General features: G+C 49.8%; 1 protein-coding gene across 1 annotated transcript; it reads left to right on the top strand.

Moving 5' to 3' along the window:
- The first annotated feature begins 350 nt into the window (after positions 1-350).
- On the top strand, positions 351-23,819 carry polr2b (RNA polymerase II subunit B). Its single transcript, XM_039742856.1, has 25 exons — positions 351-523; positions 1,787-1,859; positions 2,034-2,184; positions 2,275-2,387; positions 4,509-4,728; positions 7,614-7,772; positions 9,771-9,935; positions 10,434-10,630; positions 10,994-11,113; positions 12,433-12,619; positions 13,597-13,740; positions 14,018-14,157; positions 15,869-15,980; positions 19,545-19,699; positions 20,006-20,204; positions 20,890-21,058; positions 21,580-21,676; positions 21,756-21,850; positions 21,946-22,196; positions 22,274-22,363; positions 22,574-22,681; positions 22,767-22,880; positions 23,100-23,260; positions 23,344-23,539; positions 23,627-23,819. The coding sequence occupies exons 1-25, from the start codon at positions 505-507 to the stop codon at positions 23,714-23,716; spliced, it is 3,525 nt and encodes a 1,174-aa protein (XP_039598790.1). The 5' UTR covers positions 351-504; the 3' UTR covers positions 23,717-23,819.
- Positions 23,820-23,833: the final 14 nt, after the last annotated feature.

The following is a 23,833-nucleotide window of genomic DNA, read 5'->3' as shown; positions in this document are numbered from 1 at the left end:
TCCCCGTAGTCCAAAGACATGCAGGTTAGGTGCATTGGTGATTCTAAATTGTCCCTAGTGTGTGCTTGGTGTGTGTGTGTGTGTGTGTGTGTGCTCTGCGGTGGGTTTGTTTCCTGCCTTGCGCCCTGTCTGTGTTGGCTGGGATTGGCTCCAGCAGACCCCCGTGACCCTGTAGTTAGGATAGGTAGGTTGGATAATGGATGGCTGGCTGCATATTCCATTAATTACAGTTACAGACCGTTCCTTACATTTTGTAATATGAAGTGCAGCATTTGTGTAAATAAAGATTATTTAAAAAAACAGCAGCCAGCCACGCCCCACGAAGCGCATGGCGAAGCGGAAGTGACGTAGTAGAGTGCGCCTGTGTCCGCCCGCCCGCCATAGAAGTTGTGGTGGCAGTGAAAAGCGACGAGGCCTGCCGTTTGGTCGTGCTCTCTGCGGGCTCGCGGTGACCGCTTTGTTATTAGTGTGTCGTCGGTGTGAAGGACACGGACTCGTGCCGACATGTATGACCAGGATGAAGGTGAGTGGCGCCTTGGAATGATGCTGGAGCCGCACGTAACGCCGAGCGTTACGCTGTGTGCGCAGTTTGTCTTTTTTCTCGTCTGATGAACGGCCCGCTTGTTTTTTTTTTCTCTGTAAACGAAAGTTGATTTTCTACATTTGTCTTAAGTCCTGTGCAGAGGCTCCAGTGTTTAGGTTTGAACGTATTAAGTGCATCAACGAGCAAGCCAGTCGACCGAGAGCCCAGTGCTTTATTTTGCTGTCACTTCCATAGCAGAGAATTGACGCGGCGATTTCAAGTCCACGTACCCCCTTTGTATGATGGGGTCGCCTGGCTTGTCGGGTCGTGGCGGTGACATGGCCGAGGTCCCCACGCAGTCTCCTGTGCTCCGACTAAAGGGGTTTCATTCTTGGAGTCCTGCGATGCACTCGATTGCTGTGACGGCTCTTCTTCAAGTGGTGCTCCGTCTTTGTGTATCGCACATCACTCCAGATGCGGTCTCAGTGTGACGTCCATTGATTTCTATTCAGTGGTCTTTGCAGTACAGCCATTCGTACCATTTTCTAAAGCCCACAGACTCACGAGGGCCTCCACTGATGGCCACATTCCCCTCTTATCTCCTGCCAGTTAGTCATCAAGTTCTCTTGGCTAGGATGGTCCAAAAAGGGCACAGGTTCTTCAAGAGAGCCCAAACCCCTTGTCATAGGTGTGGTCCACTGGCTGACCAGTCTGCCCGCCCTCCCCCCCAGTCATCCAGCATTTACCCAGCTTCATGAAGTCTCCTCAAAGTGCCAACTGCACCCTCCGTACTGCTGAGTACCTGAGTTTTCCTGCTTTTACATTTGTGTGAATATTTGAATTATTGTGACGAGAATGAGCCATTCAGCTGAAATTCACCTTTAGGTGCAGCCATTCTCTCTCTTTTTAATGCACCTGACCCCCTCCATTATTTTAGACTATCTTGTCATGTAAAGCTGAAAAGACCCGGAGCCTTCCACACTGTAGTTGATCATCCTGAGGTGTACAAACTGCACCACGTTCCCCATTAACGTAGTCTCTCTTGACTTGTGCTCCGCACATCATTGGCATTACGTGCCCAGACATCCTCGTGGCCTTTAGCTCACTTCTTCTGCTTGTAGATTTCCTGGCGGTTTGCTGCTGTTTGTTGTAATATTTTTAGATTTCATGTAGGTGTCTGTAGAAGCTACGTTTCCTCTTGAAACAAAAGTGTCTGCCTGCCTGCAGGTTGTTTTCACTCCCTTTGGTTTGTCATGTCCATAGATATTCAGTACGATGAAGACGATGACGAGATCACCCCAGATTTGTGGCAGGAAGCCTGCTGGATCGTCATCAGGTAAGAGTGCAGTTTGGGTAAAACGCCGAGGAGCCGTCCTCTTGTACTGCCAAGGACGCCTGCCTCTCTCCTCTGACTGGCCTGTTTGTGCGTTTGGCTGCTGTTTGGTGGTCTGCCGAAGACTCCGACTAACCTGCTACCTACCGCCTGTTTCTCCCCTCGCGTTCCATGCAGCTCCTACTTTGATGAGAAGGGGCTCGTGCGACAGCAGCTTGACTCGTTTGATGAGTTCATTCAGATGTCTGTGCAGCGAATAGTGGAAGACGCCCCCCCAATTGATCTGCAGGCTGAGGCCCAGCATACGTCTGGAGAAGTGGAGGAGCCGGTGAGTTTTGTTTTGCTCTTCTTTCTTTCTTTTTGTGTGTTTCTTTGAAGGCACCATGGGACATTAAGGCTACTTTTTTTACCCCCCCAGCCACGCTACCTGCTCAAGTTTGAACAGATTTACCTGTCAAAGCCTACGCACTGGGAGAGAGATGGTGCACCTTCACCCATGATGCCTAATGAAGCAAGACTGCGAAATCTCACGTAAGTGTTCACTCTGGCGTCTCGCTTTGGGTCGGCACTGTGGCTTTTTGGGTGATAGATGGGATTTGCACCATCTCTGGTGTGCTCTGTCTGTCCGTCTGTCAGTCTGTCAGTCTGTCTGCTTCTGTGACAGTTAAAGGGCACGCGAGGCCCCCCGTCTGGCTGATGACTGGGAGACCAGTGGGAGCAGATGGAGGTTTTTATTCTAAGACTGGATATCTCTGTGTCTTTGACCCCTTGGCCCACTGTTACCTCTGACCGTTGGACTTCTAGCTTTTACACCTGCTTGAGTCAGAAGTGTCGCACCACCAAAGTAATGTTGGTGCAGACAGAAAAGGAGCAGGGGTTCAAATTCAAATGGTAGTCAGAAACATGTCAGAAATGAAGCTGTATAATCGGTAAACCAAAAGGGGGGAAAAAAATGTATCCATCCATCCATCCATCCATCCATTATTCAACCCGCGGTGTCCTAATTAGGGTCACACGGTCTGCTGGAGCCAACACAGGGCACAAGGCACAACGTAAAAGGCAAAAGATGCACAAAGTGTGAGCGCTGGCCTCTCCAAGAGTTGTTCGAACAGCAGGATGGCAGCTTGACTGCTGTGAGAGTCTCCATTGTGCAGGCTAACTCTGATTGCTTTAGACGCCATGTACCGTGTCTGCAGTATCTCTTAAAAGCGCCATGTTTCCACCGTTTGGCAGGCTACATTTCCGCTACTGTCGCTTTTTACCCAATACAGCTGTAGGCACTAAGACATTAAGACTGGAATTCAACTTCACTGTACACAACATGGAGCTTGGGGACCAATGCCAGACCCAATATTCTCTGGGTCTGAGGAACTCTTGCAGTGGTCTCAAGATAAGCCGTATAATCCCAGTCTATACACACAAGTAGGCCCACCAGAGTGAAGTCTTCTGAAGCCGCAGGCTTTTGTTCAGGGCGTTCTTCAAATTTTGATGTGCCATGTGAATGAATGCTCAGAGGCCACTTCACTCAGTTTACTTGCTTAAGCACAGTCGGGGTCTCCCACACTCGTCAAAGAAAGAAGGTCCAGTGCTACAAAATGAAGTCTTTCAGAGTTTTCAGACTGCCATCTGGTGGACTGGTGGCCACAGTGCTTTTGTGTAAGAACACAGAATATAGAAAGTGTGGTAGACATTCATTCATTCATTCATTCACTCACTCACTCATTCATTCGGCCAGGGGATCTGAGCTGACTGGGATGCATCAGAAGTCACAAAGGAGCCAGCTCTGGACGGGATTACACTTTTTTACAGGGACACAGTGAGCCAGAGCGCCAGCCCATTATTCACAGACAACACGCTGCTCCGTTTTGCACGTGTTTAGAGCTGAAAACATTGGGGTTACGTGTGCCTTCTTAATTTGGTGTTTGCATTGAGTTTTCACCGCTGGGTTTCCATGCAAGCCTTAAAGCTGTTGAAGATCACTCGGACGAGAGTGAGAATGATGCCGTCTGTCTCTCTCTTTCTTTTAGTTTTTCCTTTTGTAATTTTAAGTAGTTATTCTTTATTGATTAGGACATCGGTTCACACATTAAAATAGTCGAACTGTATTGATTAATTTAAAATGGTCGGTGAAGAAATGTTAAAAATGCAAACTCTTGTCCAACTGTCCATCTTCGAGAAGTCAAAATTCATGCAAGGCCACCGCTGGCATTCGCAGACTGAAGCAATGCTGCTGAGCAGGTGCTTGGCATGGAGCGCTGGGTGGGGTGGTGGGCACCATGGTCCCTCTGTCTGAACTAGAAGCTGCATTCAGTAACGTGGCTTCAGGAGTCCTTGTGACCATTGCATATGTCCACCCAGCATGTCTCTTCCTCTCATTTGCTGGTATCCCCAGTTGATGCCCTTCTGGTGTACGCAGCGCACATTCTGTGTATTCCAGCCCTCCGAGATCCCTCTTTTGGCTTATGGAGGGCCTTTCCTGGCGCCGCTCTTTGCTTCTGCCTGTCCTTCCTGGAGGCTTTCTGTTGGCCGTAGCCATATTAATGGTGCCCTTGCCCCCAGGAATTCTTCCCACTCAGCATTCCTTTTTCATTCTCCATTGACTTCGACTTCCTGGCATGTGGAAATGGTCTAAATGGCATTGTTTCTTGACAGGTACTCTGCTCCTCTCTATGTCGACATAACCAAAACGGTTATAAAAGAAGGTGAGGAGCAGCTGCAGACACAGCACCAGAAGACCTTCATTGGCAAGATTCCCATCATGCTTCGCTCGACTTACTGCCTGCTCAGCGGCCTGACAGACCGTGATCTCTGTGAGCTTAACGAATGCCCTCTGGATCCTGGCGGCTATTTTATCATCAATGGATCTGAAAAGGTAAGCGTGGCACTGGCGAATGGGTTGGTGTCTGTGACTGGAGCTTCATGGCACTCATCAAGTACAACTCTGCTTGTTTCTGGCCACACTTCTGGTTTTTGGCTCTTTTTTCCTCATTTGTTTGCCCCTGGCGATCAGCGGCCCCACATCCTTTTTGCTTCTTTTGAATGGACATTTTGACATTTATCAGGGTAAATGAGTAAGACTGGTGCAAAAGTGCTGTACAGTACCTGCTAAGGAAGGGAGGTTAATGATGTGGTGGGTGGCACTCCTTAGGACTGCCTGACAGCTTTTCTACCGTAATGAAGCACTGTGTGCATAAAGGGAGGGTTGAGTTGGTTTTTCTTTTGTATTCCTTTGTTTGCGAGTAAGCAGAGACGCTTGGTAGTTGTGACCCTCTCTTTGCCAGTGTATTCCTGTGGGGAGAATTGGGCTCATTGGATTCATTACGGGTTGGCCTACACACACACACACACACACACACACACACACAGTGCTTCTGATCGAGACTCACCACCATAGGCTAAAGCGGGCCAAGTGGGTGTCAACATAACCGCCATTGGGCAGAGGCTCAAAGGAGAGATACTTCTGTAAGGATGTGAGAGCTGATGAGCAGCGCCCTTGAAGAGGGTATCTGCAAGAGAGAACATCTTCAGGCAGCAGCTCGGGAATCAGAAGACCGGCTGGCACATGGATGTCATGGCTGGTATCCATATGGATGAGCTGTTCTTTTTACATGGCCTTGCGCAAATCGCCCTTTGTGCACTCTTAAAAGCTTTAATCACATAAATCGCATCCAAATCAACTTTATTTGGTGTGCCACCCCAGCTGTGACTGGTCATTCGAGTCTGGGGTTATACACTGAGACGAAGCGCTGCATAGGCTTAGATAAAAGACACGAAACATATCGGAGTACAAAGCAGAATCCCCTGGCCAGGCCAATCTCTCCAAGTATGAAACAAGACGGAGTGGAGGTTCAGGTGTGTGGTGCCAAGGATTTCTTTTATGTAGATGTTGTTTCAAACATCTGCTTAGAAGGACTTGATTTATGTCCGTAATCGGTTGACAAAGAAACACGTCAACTCCTAAGCTTCTATAGACATGGATGAGAAAAGGCAAAGGAGCAGTAAGCCATCCTGTAGGCTGCAGATGGTTACTAGGAAAGTTGGTACACCACGACTTGCCTGATCCAAGCCAGGCGAGGCTGCGATTGCAGTTTATATCAGTGTACAGAAACTGACGCTCACAAATCTCGATGTAGAAAAATATCGAGAGGAAACCATTGACAGCTCACTCGCAATTTACTGAAGCTTATCTGAGCGACTTTACAGTTTATGGCAGTTGTCTTTCTGGTTAAGTTGACAACCTGGATTTTAAACACTGTGTGTGTGTAGACATACAGGTAGATACTTTATTACTCCCCAAGGGGAAATTCACACACTCCGGCAGCAGCATATTGATAAGAACAATATTAAATATCAGAGTGATAACAATGCAGGTCTAACAGACAATAACTTTAAGGTATAATGTTAACGTTTACCCCAGAGTCACATAGTGTGGGGTCTCCTCAGTCTGTGGCTGAAGCTGCTCCTCTGTCTGGAGATGATCCTGTTCAGTGGATTCTCAATGATTGACAGGAGTCTGCTCAGCGCCCGTTGCTCTGCCACACATGTCAAACTGTCCAGCTCCGTGCCCACAGTAGAGCCTGCCTGCCTTCCTCACCAGTTTGTCCCTCTTCTTTATGCTGCCTCCCCAGCACACCACCGTGTAGAAGAGGGCGCTCGCCACAACCATCTGATAGAACATCTGCAGCATCTTATTGCAGATGTTTAAGGACGCCAGCCTTCTAATGAAGTATAGTCAGCTCTGTCCTCTCTTGCACAGATCATCAGTGTTGGCAGTCCAGTCCAGTTTATCATCCAGCTGCACTCCCAGGTATTTAAAGGTCTGCACCCTCTGCACAGTCACCTCTGATGATCATGGGGTCCATGAGGGGCCTGGGCCTCCTAAAATCCACCACCAGCTCCTTAGTTTTGCTGGTGTTCAGGTGTAGGTGGTTTGAGTCGCACCATTTAACAAAGTCCTTGATTAGCTTCCTGTACTCCTCCTCTCCTCCTGCCCACTCCTGATGCAGCCCACCATAGCAGTGTCGTCAGTGAACTTTTGCACGTGGCAGGACTCTGAGTCGTATTGGAAGTCTGATGTGTGTTGGCTGAACAGGACCGGAGAAAGTCCAGTCCCCTGCGGTGCTCCTGTGCTGCTGACCACCATGTCAGACCTGCAGTTTCCGAGACGCACATACTGAGGTCTGTCTGTGAGATGATCCAAGCCACCAGGTGTGAGTCTACTGCCATCTCAGTCAGCTTGTCCCTAAGGAGCAGAGGTTGGTTGGTGCTGAAGGCGCTAGAGAAGTCCAGAAACAGAATTCTTACAGCACCACTGCCTCTGTCCAGGTGGGAGAGGGGTCGTGTAGCATGCAGTACTCGCAGTAGTTATTCCACTCCATGTAAAGACGCCACTTGAAGGCACTCCTTTGGTTTGTGATGGCCACATTTTTATATATTTAGAAACTTTGCACCACCAAACTTAAGTCTAGGATGTTTTTTCACATTTTTCCAGATGGGATGTCTTGGATGCTACGGTGTACTAAACAATAAAAAGTAATGTTCACATCTCAAAAGCCCAGTTCACCAGGACAGATGCACTTCCTTCATGTCTTCCAGTCCGTTAAGATTGTGTGCTTGTTTGCTTGAAGTCTCATTATCTGTGGCATTTTCTCAAGGACGGGGATCTTAAAGGAGTTGCTGCTGTGAAAGTGAATTGTCCTCAAAGTGCCTGTGCTCACCTGAAGTTCCTGTTTCTTCTTCTGCTTTGTTCCTGTTAAGGTTCTGATCGCACAGGAGAAGATGGCCACCAATACGGTGTATGTGTTTGCTAAGAAGGACTCCAAATACGCTTACACAGGGGAATGTCGCTCCTGCCTGGAGAATTCTTCTCGACCTACAAGTACAATATGGGTCAGCATGATGGCAAGAGGTGGCCAGGTGAGCCAATGTTGCTTAACATGTCCTCGTGAATGTTGCCCGCTGCTCTGTGCTGTCATTTAACTTGCCATGTTGTGATTCTGATGGGAGTCGTGACTGAAACGGAGGAGTGCAGGAGTGCTGGGCCCTTGCGTGTTCGGGTGAGTGCTGCTTATCCCCACAACACTCCAGCGTACCACAGGCCATTAATGAGCAGAGTCGGTGCGTTGAAGGGCCTGTGTGAGCCGGCTGGTATCTGACAGTGTGCTGTAGTTGGCGTGCTGGCATTGGAGAGCTCTCTACTGTAGATGCGGACCTCTGTGTGCTGTTAGGCTTTTGACCTTCTGACCACCGACTTAGTCTGACTGACTTCATTTCTGGCTTGTGCACAGGGGCAGACAGCTTTGCCTGTGGCTTAAGAAATCAAATAAATGTTTTGTGCCCTTTGTCTCATATAACGCATTCCAAAATCCAGGACCGCCATCACCACCTGTTACTTCATAAGATTGTCTTCACATCGCGTGGAGTCCCACACTTGTACTGAGATGTCCTGATCTGTCACTGACGTACCTTGACCCCGACTCCCAGGTTATCCCAGTAGGTTGTTTGATTCCCTTTATGTAGCCAGTCATGTGACAGGGCGCCAGGCCTGTCCACCCTCGTGACAGAAGATCGTCTTTATGTCTCTGACTTCCAATATGAATACGAGTCCGTGTGTGGGCCCAGAAAAGGCCTGAGAATGAGCCTGACCTGCTGTTTCATCGTCACTGACGTCATAACGGATGGGCCTGGCAGAGGGTGTGACGTGAGAGCGTTTGTTTCTGACAGCCCTCCTTCCACTGCTCAGTGATTCAGTTTTAGTTAATGAAGGCGTCGCTTGTTTTATGCAGCAGCAGCAGCTTCCCCGTTGATCCTGCTAAAATGCAGTGACAGGCTGAGGTGCTCTTGTGCTCCCATTTTATTGTTTAGCCACCTGAAACCAGTGCATCATCTTAAACCGATGGCACATTATGCAGCGTTTTGTGCTGGGGTATGTCAGGCTTTCAGACTGCTGGCTGGACCGTGTCACTTTATTAGCAACTCAATATCCCCGGCCATGTCACGTGTACGGACTGTGATCCCACCTTCTGGCACAGTCCTCCTTGTTGCACTTTCGCTCACAGTCGGGTAGCATGCCACCTGGTGGAGCTGGCGCTGTATGGCAGGTTTAGCCTTTGGTTTTTCTGTTCTGTTGTGGCCTGTCAAACATGAGACGTCACACAGACCAGACTCTGTTCTGTTTCTGGAGTCTAAAACAGCCGCATTCCTTATTCCTTGCATCCTGTGCATTCAGTGCTTCAGGACGAGCATTCATTGGTCGTCCACTCTTAAGCACATCGGACTGTCGCTGTGACTAAAGACCCAATGAGACACGCGCGTTCGCGTACAAGTCCAAATGAGGCCCGAATGTACTGATGGCCGATGATCGTTCCCATTTTCTTTTTGCACGCTCCGATTTGTGCTTTTTCATGTAGACGTGTCAGCCAGTACCCTGTGATGGACTGGCACCCTGTTGCTTGCTTGGATGGGCTCCAGCTGCCCCGCAATCCTGGTCAGAATAAGCTGGATAGGTACATGGGTGGCAAGTTTTTTTTTTTCTCTTGTGAAATCTCCATTAAGTTTTATCACCCACTCCTAACTGGATGTTTGGCTGGCATTTTATCCAAGGAGACCCCCAAGTGGAGCACACCTGACAGTGAATCATTTTTACTGCCTGCACTCCAACTGTAAAAGAAACCCGAAAGCAGCGAAGGGTCGCCGAGCGAGTCGCACACATGAACTCCTCTGACTGGTGCTAAACAAATGTGCCCCACTGCCCTCATTCTGTGAGCTGGTGGGTGTTTTGCCGTGAGGTGCCCTCACTTTCTGGTGCTCGTCATGTCCTGTCCTTTCTGAATGTTTCTATAATATTGAGCTCTGCTTCATGCTGCTGATCGTTGCTTTGTGGTTTGTTTTTTTTTTTTCCCCCTTTACCACCAGGGTGTCAAGAAAAGCGCCATTGGTCAGCGCATTGTGGCCACATTGCCCTACATTAGACAGGAAGTGCCCATTATAATTGTTTTTCGAGCTCTGGGATTCGTGTCTGACAGAGATATTCTGGAACACATAATTTACGACTTTGATGACCCCGAGATGATGGAAATGGTGAGTTTTGGGTTTGGTGCACACTTTAAGGCAGTATGGGTGAAGGGCACCATGTATGGGCCGAGGTTTGTTCATACCATTTGTAACTTGATCTCCTGTAGAGCCTTCTACTTTTTTGACGTTTTGTTTGTTTAAATGGCAACAATGGAGGACGGCTTCTGAATTTGTCATGTGAAGACTACTCCCTTGCCGCGTTTGTCTACTCTTAGGTTGGCACACACTGCTGCAGTCACCCACTGGCCCTGGTGATATGCCCCCCTATTCAGACCTCCGTGGCAGTGCTCTCTCACTCTTCAGACATTCTCAAGTCCACCTGTACCAGGCTGTGCTGTGTCATTTCTTGTGCTGCCATTTTCAACAGCTCTTTAGGAAAGTGGCTGGCATAAACTCGGGATACAGTCACTTCTGTCCTGATCACCCGGATCACGTGCTGCTCTTGGCAGACTCTGACCGGAGCGCCTTTGCTTCTCTGTGTGTTGATTTGCTGTTCTTTTGCAGGTCAAGCCCTCCCTGGACGAGGCTTTTGTCATTCAAGAACAAAATGTGGCTTTAAATTTTATTGGCTCCAGAGGTGCCAAGCCTGGTGTTACCAAGGAGAAGAGAATCAAGTATGCCAAGGAAGTCCTTCAGAAGGAAGTGCTGCCTCATGTGGGTGTCAGTGACTTTTGTGAGACTAAGAAGGCCTATTTCCTGGGGTACGTGTGCTCTGCTGACTTGTAGGCTTTGGTCATTTACTTTTTCTTTTCTTTTTGACGTTCTCGTTGGTACATTAAAATGCCTCAAGTACACAAAGAGCAACTGGATTGAACAGGATTAACGGTCATCACCTTGAACAGAACAGCCTGACCGTTACACACATGTAATGAGAAGTTGACAACACCCCCGGGGCAGGTGACAAGTGGCATCCAAGAAGACATTTTCTGGATAGGCCACTACTGGTGCAGAGCCTGTGTAGAGCACGCTGCCCTGCTGGGAGTTTAGGCACAGATCTTCCCTTTGCTGAGTGTCATCGTGCCACATGCTTCATGGTTCATGTTCTCTCTCTCCTTTGTTTTTAGGTACATGGTTCATCGACTTCTCCTCGCTGCGTTAGGCCGCCGGGAGCTAGACGACAGAGATCACTATGGCAACAAAAGACTGGACCTTGCAGGGCCCTTGTTGGCATTCTTGTTTCGAGGGTAAGGTTAAAGGTGTGGTCATGTCAGTTCTGTGCCAGTCTGTCAATTTGCAGTCCCCTGTAAGGTTTTTCCAGTAACCATTTGACTTGATTTGCTGTCATTGTTAAGCAGATGAGCTCATGATGCTGCGTCTCCAGAGCAAGCACAGCTCTCGGGAACCTCACCCACCGATTAACAGCCAGAGGGCACAGCTGCATTTCCGGGTGCCATGTGCACTTTTACACCTTTTCCTATAGTTTAGCTATGGTTTATGATTTTATGTTGGTCAGAAGCAAAGTATTACACAGATGGGACAATGCGGTCCAAGCTTATATTCCTATCAGTGCACTGGTGCAGTATGGCACCTTCGTGTAAGTTACACAAACAGTGTGCACCTCACCAATGAGAATAATATGAAACTGTCAAGAAGTGCCACCTTGTCAGGTAAGCAAGCTGCTAGTGCGGCAGGTTTTGGTCATGTGATCTGGATTTCCTCTTTCTGTTACATGGTCCTCACTTTTGCCTGCTCATCTCCCTCTGGCACATGCATGGCTGAACAGAATGCCCCCTCCATGTTTCCCCTCTCTATTTGTGAGACACGCAGTGCCATCTTGATGGGCTCTTGGAAACTGCCATGGGAGTGTGTAGTAAAACAAAGGAAGAACCGCTTAAAGTAGCTAACCCAGTGAGCCCCGCTGAGCCAGTAAGGATGCTGTGGGCACACCCATTGAAGGCTTGTAGCGCCCTGCCTCTGGTTTTATTTTAGGAGATCTTGTTGTTTTAAATGGACTTTTTTAATGTTTTTGGTTTGATCTGTCCTCCTTGTTTAAGGACGCCCATTTACTTGACGTTGGCTCTCAGTGTCTGATGAGGACGAAGGCGTTCGGACTTGAGCAGCAGTCCTCGGGTAATCCTGAGTTGGGCACCAAGCTGGAGTGTCTGAAGCAGCAGGCTTTAAACCCCAAGGCCGCCAGTTTAACTGCTCGCTGCGTGGCCCGAGTGAGTCCTGAAGCCACCTGTGCTCCACTTATAAGAGATGTCTGTACACAATCCTACGTGTGCCCGTCTCCGTAGAGATTGGCCTCAATATTAGTCGTCAGTCCCCCAGCACTTTCAATGTTTTTTTAAAGATGGCCTTGCTTTTCACAAGATTCAGTACATATTGCTGAGAGCCTCTGTGGAGCTGCCAGTCTTGGGTTGTTTGGGGTTTAGAGGCCATTGCTGCTGGGTTAGGGTGGGCATACGGTATTGGCAGAATAAACCCAACGTCTAGATGGTCCTATGGCAGACGACGTAGTCTGTTGGTAAAGTAAACCATTCATCGGTGTTTCTCTCCTTAGGATGTTCAAGAATCTTCTGAAAGAAATTCGTATCTACGCCCAGAAATTCATTGACCGAGGTAAAGACTTCAACTTAGAGCTGGCTATAAAGACTCGCATCATCTCCGATGGCTTGAAGTATTCTCTGGCTACTGGAAACTGGGGAGACGTAAAGAAGGCTCATCAGGCGAGAGCTGGGGTGTCGCAGGTAACGGCTGGCATTGCCCGAGTTTATTTGAAGTGTATGGTTCCTGCTGTTGGCTTCTGCGGCTCATTTTCTTATACAGCCCATGTCACATGAGGTTCATCAAAATACATGTGAGCATTGGCATCACATCTCCTATTCCAGCAGGAGTATTCCAGTCCTGTCTTCTCGGTCACCTTGAGAGCACACCTGACAGATGAGCTGCTCTGATTGTGACTGACGTTTAACTCTCAGCTGCACTGTGTGGGCCTTGCAGAGACACCGCAGAACGATGAACTGAGTGTGAAGGACGGACAAATGACAGGAGTCGGTTCAGTCCATTTAGCTAATCACTGAGCTGACCCCGTAGCTCATCCAGATCCTTATTAAAGTTCACCGGGGTCTTGCTAGTTTGTAAAGCAGTGCTTTTTGGCTTCAGTCCTAAACGCTTCTTAATTTCCGCTCGTGTTGCCCCTTAGGTTGGTAGAATTCTGCTGGGCCCACCTTATTCGTACCTTTTGAGGAGTTTGCAGACCCGAATTCGGTCCCCATGTAGTCCTCTTTGCGCAGACTAAACGGGTTTTCGCTCTCGGAGTCTGTCGCGGTCCATTCCTGGGATGCACTTCAAGTGCTGCTCTGACTTCCTTGTAGTGTGGTGACCTGAAGTGCACACCGTGATTCAGACGAGGTCTCGCGAGTATACAGCCTAAACAGAACGTCTCTTGATTTATATTCACAGTTAAGTTAGGTAGGGGTAGAAGGTATGTGGTTGTGCATGTGAAACACTGGCATGTGAGCCATACCACCTCACGCTGTCTGCCCTCACATTGCAAGTGACAAGCAGACCCTGCAGCTTTGTGTCAGACTGTATCTGGGGGCAGTGTCTTTGACAGAGTAGGCCATGTTCTGTGAGGTTGATGACCATGGCATGAGCTCCATCACAGGTTCTCTAGTCTTCTCTTTGCTCTGGCTGTTTCTCATAGGCCTTTCTTGTCTTCCAGGTGTTGAACCGTTTGACGTTTGCATCCACCTTGTCTCATCTCAGACGTGTCAACTCTCCAATAGGGAGGGATGGGAAACTTGCCAAACCCAGACAGCTACACAATACTTTGTGGGGAATGGTGTGCCCTGCCGAGACTCCAGAGGTAAGCTGGTGTGATAGATGTGACGACTGTTTAGTTTGATTTCAGTGTCCGTTTTCTCTTGGCATACATCAGAAATCCTTACCACCGTAACCAAGAATAGTAACACGATCAATACGCTGAAGTAAGCTCCAGGGAGGGGAGCGGTGCGTCCTCGCACTTTGTGTCCCCAGTGAGGTGTCACTTGACTGGCTTGCACCCTGGCAGGTTGTACTGTGCACTCCTGAGTTTTGTTTTCTTCAGCTGTCTTACGTTAACTGCTGTGCTCTTCTGTTTGCAGGGTCACGCTGTGGGGCTTGTCAAGAACCTCGCCCTAATGGCCTACATCTCTGTGGGCTCACAGCCCTCGCCAATCTTGGAGTTTTTGGAAGAGTGGAGCATGGAGAACCTGGAAGAGATCTCTCCTGCTGCAATTGCCGAGTACGTTCTACTTTTTAAAAGCCACTTGAGGGTCACTTGCTGGGCCTCTGCTTGAGGTTTATTCCTTTTGGAGCCTCGTTTTCATCGACTAGTCTCTCCATTAAATGTGGGCTTTATTTAGTAATAGCCACGGCGTACCATACGCCGCATAATCAGGCCGGATTTTTTAATACATTTTCTCCATGTGCTTAAAAATTAACATTTGCAAAATCTGTAATGTAATAAATCAGCAAGAAAAGCAACATTGTAACAATACACGGAACGAACCAACACACAATCGTCCGTGCGGCGTAGCGAGGTGGGAGGGGGTGTGTACAAAGTGCAGGAGCGTCTAAGAAGACGCATGTTTGTCGCGGATGCGAATTGCTGTATGTAGCGTGTAAAACACTTTGTTATGCTGCACGCGGTCGTGCGTCGTAACCGAAAACTCGTTTTTTTAAAGACTGCTCACTTCATTGTGTGTTAACCTCAGTTGTAAAGGAATGTTTTAATGATCCCATGGGATACCCTTCGCAAACAGTTTTACACGCTGCATATGGCGATTCACCTCCACGAGAAACACACCTCTATGAACAGTCAACGTGTGGGAGGGGGGTCAGGACGAAAACAGGGGGAGCGTACGAGTCGCACTTGGTGGCAATTCCACGGTTTGCAGCCCGAATTGGGTTCAATGGCTTACCCACGCCTAGACACACGCTCAATCTCATGCATAATTATTTATTGAATGCTAAACACTTCTGGAAAGACACGGTTGTCTAAAACGGGTTAGTGTGAGAATACAACAGTAAGTGAATGAAAAGATGGAACTCTGGAGAGAGCAAAATACAACACAATAGTGAACCTGCGGCATAACAAACGGCGCATAATTATTTATTGATGGTTGAACACTTCTGGAAAGACACAGGGACACCCCTTGCAAACTGTTCTACACGCCGCATACAGCGAATCACATCCGCGACAAACAAACTGTTCTTCACGCCGCATACAGCGAATTACATCCGCGACATGATTTTTCCTAGATGGTCCTGTCGCGTCCACACTGCCTGCTCATGTGCCCGGTCGCAAGCGAAACTTGCGGAGAGCCGCCCACCAGCTGCCTGTGTGTCTGCCTCTGTCTGTCTCTGGCGCGGCTTTTTCTTGCGCTGCCTCTGTGTGAACCGGTCAGGCACAGAGAAGGTCAGCTGCTGACAGAGCGTCTCGACTGTTGCAGGGCCTGCATTAGTGAAGCAGGTGAGACGGTAATGAAACAGAGGCACAGGGCTTATTGGTTTTTAAAGACTGCTTCCTTCATTATGCTTTAACCTCAGTTTTAAAGGATTGTTTTAAGGATCCCATGGGATACCCCTCGCAAACCGTTTCACACGCTGCATATGGCGATTCACCTCCACGAGAAACACGCCTCTATGAACAGTCCACGTAGCTCCGAGGTACATGACATTAACCTGACCTGCACTGCATGTGGCCTCTACGACAGACAAATATAAATGACACCATTTTTTCTGTGTCGTCGCGTCCGAGTTGGTGGGCGTGGCCCTGCGAGTTGTCGTCGTATCCAATGGTCTTGGAGTTGGTGGGCGTGTCTCCCTGTGTGCGCCATAGGTGTCTCACTTGTTGGCGGCTTAGTGAATCCACGCCCCTTCCGGCGTGCTTTTCATGTTTGTCTTGCCTTAGTGAATTATATATATAGATTCTGCTTTTCTGTTCCCTTCAGTGCCACCAAGATCTTTGTAAACGGCTGCTGGGTTGGAATCCACAAAGATCCTGAACAGCTGATGAACACACTGCGGAAACTGCGCCGTCAGATGGATATCATCGTGTCTGAGGTGGGTGAATGCAGTCACGCTTGGCCTCTCTAGACGGCACATTTAACTGAATTGAGTTGAATTCCTTTGTTGTCTTGTTGCACTTTAGAGTACAGTGAGGCTCAATGCGCAGCTCATCCATAAAGCAATTGTTCTATCTGCCTGTCTGTTATATAGCACCTTTCACTCTGTCTCTGTCTGTCTGTTCCGGCATCTCGTCCAAACGGCTGGAGCGATTTTCATGAAACTTGGTGCATGCTTCTCACTGGTCAACTAAAACGACTGTAGGCTGAAATCCACCCCAACCCAACCCCGAACCCAACACACTTCTGGGTAGGGTGGGGGGTGATCTTGCAGTCTTGTATGCCTGTTATCGACCACCAGAGGGCGAACTGGAGGTGACTGCCAGAATTCTTTGAGCGCCACCGCCCACGCCCGCACCCGCCTGTTGCTTTGCAAGTTGGCTGGTTCTTAGCGTCAACTGGATGATCGCGTAAATACAAGACTGCAAGACGAGCACATTAGTGAGTCTTCATTGTTTGTTTGTTTGTTTATTTTTTCCCCTCAAACGATTTAAAAAAAAAAACAAAACACTATTTTCCTCCCGGGCAACGCTGGGTATTTCAGCTGGTAAAATGATAAAAGTATACAATATATAAAAACATAAGTGCAGATAGTGGCTCAGATTATGCGATGTTACGGCTGTAGTGCAAGTTTCCATTGAGGTGATTATATTTGCTATAAATGACAATCCTCGGTGCTCTCCACACACCCCGCCCGCCACAGGGCTGTCCAATCAGCTGCCCTACATTTAGGAGACCACACACAAATACAGTTGGTTAAAATACTCTGTTGGGTAGCAGTAGTAAGAAAAAGCTGTGCCATGGTGGTAGCTGTCCATGAAAGGCCCCTGCAGAGAGAGGGAGATCCCCAGGAACCTTAAACTTGATACACACTCCGCCAAAATGAACACTGGAGCGCGATCCTCATCACATGACCTTCTGGAATCGACGATGAGCTCCTTGGTCTTCCTGCTCATTAAGTCTATCTCGCCATATTTTACACCTCTGCTCTGTAGGCCGAGTCATCATAGCTGGAAATTTGCCCAATAACTTGTGTCCTCAGCAAAGTTTACAATAGTGGAGGTGGTATAGGCGGGTACGCAGTGGAGAGTGGAGAGGAAGTAAAGGGTTGGGCTCCATTAACAGCCTAGCGGTGTGCCTGTGTTCAGGATTAGGGTGGAGGAGAAATGGGAGTCCAGCCATACCACTGGGTGGTGCTCCGGCTGTAAGCTGAGGATCCAATTGGAAAGTGGAGCTCTGAGACCCAACTGGTGCTGCTTGCGGATGAGCTGCGAGGGTACAACAGTATTGAAAGCAGAGCTGTGGTCCACTAATGGCATCCTCACACGTGCCCAGTCTCTGTAGATGTGTCAGGGCAGCGGGCAGAGCCAGAGAGTTGGCGCCCTCTGTAGATCGATTAGCTCTGTAAGCACGATGATCGGAGTCCAGGTAGGCAGCGGGAGAGGACCAGCCTTTCAGAGCACTCGGTTATTATCGGTGTCGGAGCGATTTGTCGGCGGTCATTCACATCACTGAGGTTTGTTTTCTTCAGCACTGGCACAGTGATGACGGACTAAAGGCATGCAGATATGAACTCTTTGAGGGCTGACTATTTTTTCGCCGGCAGGCAGGACTGTGCAGTAGAGTATCTGCCAGCCATCTAAGCTGTCTTTGCGTAGGCGCTGGCCACTGGAGCTAAAGGCAGATCTGGCGAGAGAACGAAGTGAATGTGCAAAGCAAAATACTCCATGGACATCGTTTTACGTATTATTGCTGAATTGAACTCCAAATTTGATGCAAGTGATCTGGAGGCGGAAAACGAAAATGAAGCATCGGCTAATTGGCCCCCAGCTGATCGTACTGCCGAATGCATTCATGTAGCGGCCTGCAGCTGTGTGAAGAAACTCCCAATATGACTTTAAGTCGACACCCACCTCGAAAGAGTTAAAGGAGACATTAAAGATCTCTGAATACGTCGGCAAGCTGCTTAGCCGGCCCTGTAACGTCATCGTCTCCTGCGACTTTACGTGGATCGACTGACTCCCTGCAGCCTGCGCTGCACGTCTTCACATCCTCTGTGGTTCGAGTCTTTACAGGTGGAGTGGGCAAAAAAAGAAGTGTGTTGGTCGACCTTACTGTTAGGTCGAGGCAGGGCTGCCTTTGTGGTCACTAAGAGCTCCGGTAGCCCCGCCGTCCGAGACCCTCCACGTGACTCCTAGATGTCGTCAGACTTTTTTAGGCCTTTCTTCAGGTGTGACCTGGCAACACTGTGGGCTTTGAGATCCTCAGATTTAAAGCCTGAACCTCTTTGTTCATCTCCTTGTCGTCCATAGTGACGTTCTCCACACCGCCACAAATGTGGACAAGAACAGTGTGTGTGTCCCGCCAGGTCACACTGTGTGCGCTCACAGCCGTCCTGGAGTGTGACACGACTTGCTCAGGCCAGATTCTCACTCTCTCTTTGTGACAGCATCAAAAATAATAAAACAATAGTCTTGGTGCCCATGACTGGGCTGAGGAGGGCTTTGTAAGAATCTTTAACGTTTCTATACAGTTTTATCGGTGAATTTGACCCCCTACTGGGACGTTGCATGTGTTGGTAAAATCTCTGGAGCACAGGTTGAAGATTTGTCTGGTTCAAGTCCCCCATGGCAATGTGGGCAGCATCTGGGTGGGTGCCCTGTTATTTACTGATTGCCAAGGGCAGTTGTGCCAGCGCTAGCTTAGTGGCTTGAGGTGGAATGTGCAGTGCACTGCCAAGGCAGCTTTACTCGCTTGACATGTCTCTGCTTCACTCGCGTGGAGTTGATTTGATTTGGCAAAAATGTCATTTCTGAAGTCTGTCAAACATTGGTGCCAATTTTAAGGGCACTCTAAGAAAATCATTTTATCATCTTGGTATTGACTGCCAAAATCTGTGGCAGGACGCCACAAACGCCATCAGCAGTTACATTGGAAAAGACCACTCGGGTAATAGGGGAGAGACAGAGGTGGGCACAGACCCCTTCTGACAGTCTCCGCTCTTAGGCCAGCATCCTGGGACAGACTTGGGAGGAATGTGTGATTGGCTGAGCACAGCGGTGGAGGGTGTGCCAGCTTTGGTGAGGATTTGATTTGGACGCCCGACTTCTGCCACACAGTAAGGTTACAAGGCAGTTGTTGGATGTCCGAGTGGCACAAACCTGCACCATGCCCGCCATTTGTCATTTTAGTTTTCGAATGTCTTTTGTTTGATTTTTACGCAGGCTTTCTTTCTTTCTTTCTTTCTTTCTTTCTTTCTTTCTTTCTTTCTTTCTTTCTTTCTTTCTTTCTTTCTTTCTTTCTTTCTTTCTTTCTTTCTTTCTTTCTTTCTTTCTTTCTTTCTTTCTTTCTTTCTTTCTTTCTTTCTTTCTTTCTTTCTTTCTTTCTTTCTTTCTTTCTTTCTTTCTTGTGAATTCACACATACAGGTGGCCCCCAGTCAGTGTCCATGTCACCTAGCAGGGCACGGACCTGACGGAGCTGCCTTTGTGTCTCCCGCCACAGGTGTCCATGATCCGGGATATCCGGGAACGCGAGATTCGCATTTACACGGACGCGGGCAGAATCTGCAGGCCGCTGCTGATCGTAGAGAAGCAGAAGCTTCTGCTGAAGAGAAGACACATTGACCAGCTGAAGGAGCGCGAGTACAACAACTACAGGTGAGCTGCTGGCCTCTGACCGGCCACAAGAGGACCACCCTGTTCACCTCTGAAGACGCCCGGCGCTGGTCGGGCAGGCGAGGGTTCAGGCAGCCGCCTCCTGGTTTGAAGGCCAGTGCCCTGTCCACTTACAGTCCCAGCATGCTTTGTGGGCTGGTTCAGGCCCAAAACCACTGCAGAGAGGTGCAGCTGGACCCCGTCTCGTCCGCCTGTCCTACTACAGAAGATCCTCTTGGATTTAGGATGGCCCTGCCCTTCAGTTTCACCCTGAAGTCGCTCCTGTTTTCAACTTTTCCATCTCTGCAGTTGGCAGGACCTGGTGGCCAGCGGAGTGGTGGAGTACATCGACACTCTGGAAGAGGAGACCGTCATGTTGGCCATGACCCCGGACGACCTTCAGGAGAAAGGCGTTGCCTACTGCTCCACGTACACCCACTGCGAAATCCACCCTTCTATGATCCTGGGGGTGTGTGCCTCCATCATCCCGTTTCCTGACCACAACCAGGTAGGTGGTGCTTCGGGTTTGTGCCTGCTGCCTGGCATTTCTTACGTGTCTGAACAGAAAGCCAGGTGTGTGCCCCACATTGTGTGCCCTGAGGTGACCTTTTTTCACCAACTTTTGGGGTGTGTTGGCCACACAGCTGAGCCTTGGATGACATGCAGACCTCTTTATGGAAATGTTGGAGGGAGCTGCCGCTCCTGGGGTGCCAGTCTGACTAGCCAAGGGCCACCTACTGCTTATCCAAGGTGTGGGGGCTGGCAGCTACTTCAAGCTGCTTTGGGTTTGCCAAGTCTGCTAGGTGCCCCTTACTCTTGTTGTATGTCAGTGTTGGCAAGTGCAGTACCAGATGCCAGGGCTTTGGTCTCCAGATTTTGGTGGCAGGAGGACAATCGGCACACCCCAGTCTTCTGGCCAGTCAGCAGTGCAGAATGAGCAGAGCCCAGTCACAGTTTCATTAAAGCTGGCACCACATGAACCTAAACTCTGTTTGTTCTAATGTGCCAGCGAGTGCCCACTTGGTCCTGTCTTGTATCGCGGACCTTTAAAAAAGGGCACCTCTGCCCATACGAATTGATGTTACACTAGAGGTGGATATTTAACTTTGGGAGTCTGCTGCCAGTTGACCTGATGACATGCGAGTCCTGGCAGGGTGTATGTGTTAATGATCTCTGTCTTTGTTTCGTGCCAGTCCCCCAGGAACACGTACCAGTCTGCTATGGGGAAGCAGGCCATGGGAGTCTACATTACCAATTTCCACGTGCGCATGGACACCCTGGCCCACGTGCTCTACTACCCCCAGAAGCCTTTGGTGACCACCCGCTCCATGGAGTACCTGCGCTTCCGAGAGCTGCCTGCAGGTGGGTGCAGTTCGCTGGTGCCACATGTAGTGGTGGCTCTGTCAAAATGGCAGGCCTGCCAGCTTTCTTTCACACACGGGGATGGATTGCACATCCTGTCGATGTTTGTTCATGTGGCACTGCGTCCACAACGTGTGCTTGACTTGTTTACATGGCACACTTCACACTGACGTGTTAGTGACCCACTCATCCTGCTCAGAGGTAATGCCAGCTTTGTCTTTAAATGACTTCCACGTCTCATGTTTCTAACCTGAAGGTTGGATGTTTGTGGCAACAGAAAACAAAAATCTTCATCTGTAAAAGCCACCTGGTGACCAGTCGGCGGGATGCCAAGGGCCTCCTGCGTGCCACGCCATCTTTGTCTTCCCCGTGGGGGTGTTTGAAGTTGGCATTTGTGCTTTCTTTTTAAAGTTGCAGTTCTGCTTCCCACCACTAGGGTTGTGTGGCCATGCAGGAGGGCCGCAAGGTGGCAGTTGTTTTGAAGTTGGCAACTGCTTGTGATTCCGCCTTTGTTTTTCCAGGAATTAACTCCATTGTGGCCATTGCCTCTTACACGGGGTACAACCAGGAGGACTCGGTGATTATGAACCGCTCCGCGGTGGACAGGGGCTTCTTCAGGTGGGTTGTTGGGCGGTGGCGTGGTGCGGGTGACCCTCCGTGGCCAGCAGCATTTCATTTCTCTGTTTGCCCCATGCAGGTCGGTCTTCTACCGCTCTTACAAAGAACAAGAGTCCAAGAAAGGATTTGACCAGGAGGAGATCTTTGAGAAACCGACCCGTGAAACGTGCCAGGGTGAGCCGCCTGGGTAGCGCTTTACTTGGTGCCCACATGCCTGCAGCGAGTGCTTTGTGCCCGCCTATCTAAGGCTGACTTGCTCGGTATTTCAGGTATGAGGCATGCCATCTATGACAAACTGGACGACGATGGGCTCATCGCACCTGGCGTTCGTGTGTCCGGGGAGGACGTGATCATTGGCAAGACGGTCACACTGCCCGAGAATGACGACGAGCTGGACAGCAACAACCGACGCTACACCAAACGTGACTGCAGCACCTTCCTGCGCACCAGCGAGACGGGCATTGTCGATCAGGTCATGGTGACGCTGAACCAAGAGGGCTACAAGTTCTGCAAGATTCGGGTGAGTGGCGCGCTGTGCGTGGCGACCTTGGCATTTGCTGCCGTTTCGTTCTCCTCACGTTCTGTAATTCACCGTAGGTGCGATCTGTGAGAATCCCTCAAATCGGGGACAAGTTTGCCAGTAGGCATGGGCAGAAGGGCACCTGTGGAATTCAGTACCGGCAGGAGGTGAGTTGCAATGCCAGGGTGCAGTTTGCCACGGCCGAGTGTGAGATTGTGTAACTGATGGCGTTTGGACCTCAGCCTGTGGAGTGCCCCCTGGTGGTGGTGCACTGTATTCTCCTCCTCCTCCAATCTCTTATTCTTTCTTTCTTTCTTTCTTTACCTGGACGGCTGTGACATCACGAGCTCCTGCTTACTCACACTGTCGTTTTGCAGGACATGCCGTTTACGTGCGAAGGCATCACGCCAGACATCATCATCAACCCTCACGCCATCCCCTCTCGAATGACAGTCGGTCACTTGATTGAGTGTCTGCAGGGCAAGGTGGGTGCTCCTCCTGTCTGTCGTCCTGCCCGCGGGGGTCCGTCCGCACGGCAGCAGTTAACGGTCACTGCCGTCTCTCAAACAGGTGTCGGCGAACAAGGGGGAGATTGGCGATGCCACGCCTTTCAACGATGCGGTCAACGTGCAGAAGGTGTCCAATCTGCTGTCGGAGTACGGCTACCACCTGCGAGGAAACGAGGTGTGTGGAGTTTCATGTCCACCTTTATGAATTTTCACCCAGACTGGTCACTTTTAACCCTTTGTGAGTGTCATCGGTCACAGTCTGCATCTGAATGATGGCTGCATAGCGCCTTGCTTTGCTCCAAGTTGGTCCCAGCAGGGGTCGCCATCTTCCACACTACAGCTGGAGGTGTCGGGCCGCCCCAGTTGACCGCCGTGTCCCCTCTCTGTCCCCTAGGTGCTCTACAATGGCTTCACGGGACGGAAGCTGACGTCGCAGATCTTTCTGGGTCCCACCTACTACCAGCGCTTGAAGCACATGGTGGACGACAAGATCCACTCCAGGGCTCGGGGACCCCTTCAGATCCTCAACCGGCAGCCCATGGAGGGCAGATCACGGTGAGTGGCGCCACCCGTTGGGCAGGGAACGGGGTGGGGCACCAGGGTTCACACTAAAGTCCCGTCTGCTTGGCTCGTCCCAGGGATGGTGGTCTGCGTTTCGGCGAGATGGAGCGAGATTGTCAGATCGCTCACGGTGCCGCCCAGTTCTTGAGGGAGAGGCTCTTTGAGGCCTCTGACCCCTACCAGGTGCACGTGTGTAACCTGTGTGGCCTCATGGCGATCGCCAACACGAGGACACACACGTACGAGTGCCGGGGCTGCCGCAACAAGACCCAGGTAGGTCTAGCGAGGGCCTGCTGGCGCACCGGGGTGGCCCGCAGGGGTGACGCGGAAGGCTCACCTTGGTGACGTTTCTCCTGGCAGATCTCATTGGTCCGTTTGCCGTACGCCTGCAAGCTGCTCTTCCAGGAGTTGATGTCCATGAGTATCGCGCCCCGCATGATGACCACCTGAGCCTGCAGCGTCTTCTGGGAGTTCGAAATGGCCCACCCTGCGGACATGGTGTGGATTTTTGTTCTCTTTGTGTGTAATAAAGGTTATTTTTGTTTTTTTTAAACTCGTTTCTCGTCT

Source organism: Polypterus senegalus, unplaced genomic scaffold (assembly GCF_016835505.1).
Source record: "Polypterus senegalus isolate Bchr_013 unplaced genomic scaffold, ASM1683550v1 scaffold_3788, whole genome shotgun sequence".
In the NCBI taxonomy this organism is placed as follows: Eukaryota; Metazoa; Chordata; class Cladistia; order Polypteriformes; family Polypteridae; genus Polypterus; species Polypterus senegalus.
Note: the sequence above shows the minus strand (reverse complement) of the source record. Positions and strands in the feature narration are given on the sequence as shown.

Bases quoted from the DNA above. Each gene is read 5' to 3' on its own strand.
- polr2b (XM_039742856.1), top strand. The intron at 22,364-22,573 runs GTGAGTTGCAAT...GTCGTTTTGCAG, and splicing joins GAATTCAGTACCGGCAGGAG to GACATGCCGTTTACGTGCGA. The intron at 22,682-22,766 runs GTGGGTGCTCCT...TCTCTCAAACAG, and splicing joins TTGAGTGTCTGCAGGGCAAG to GTGTCGGCGAACAAGGGGGA.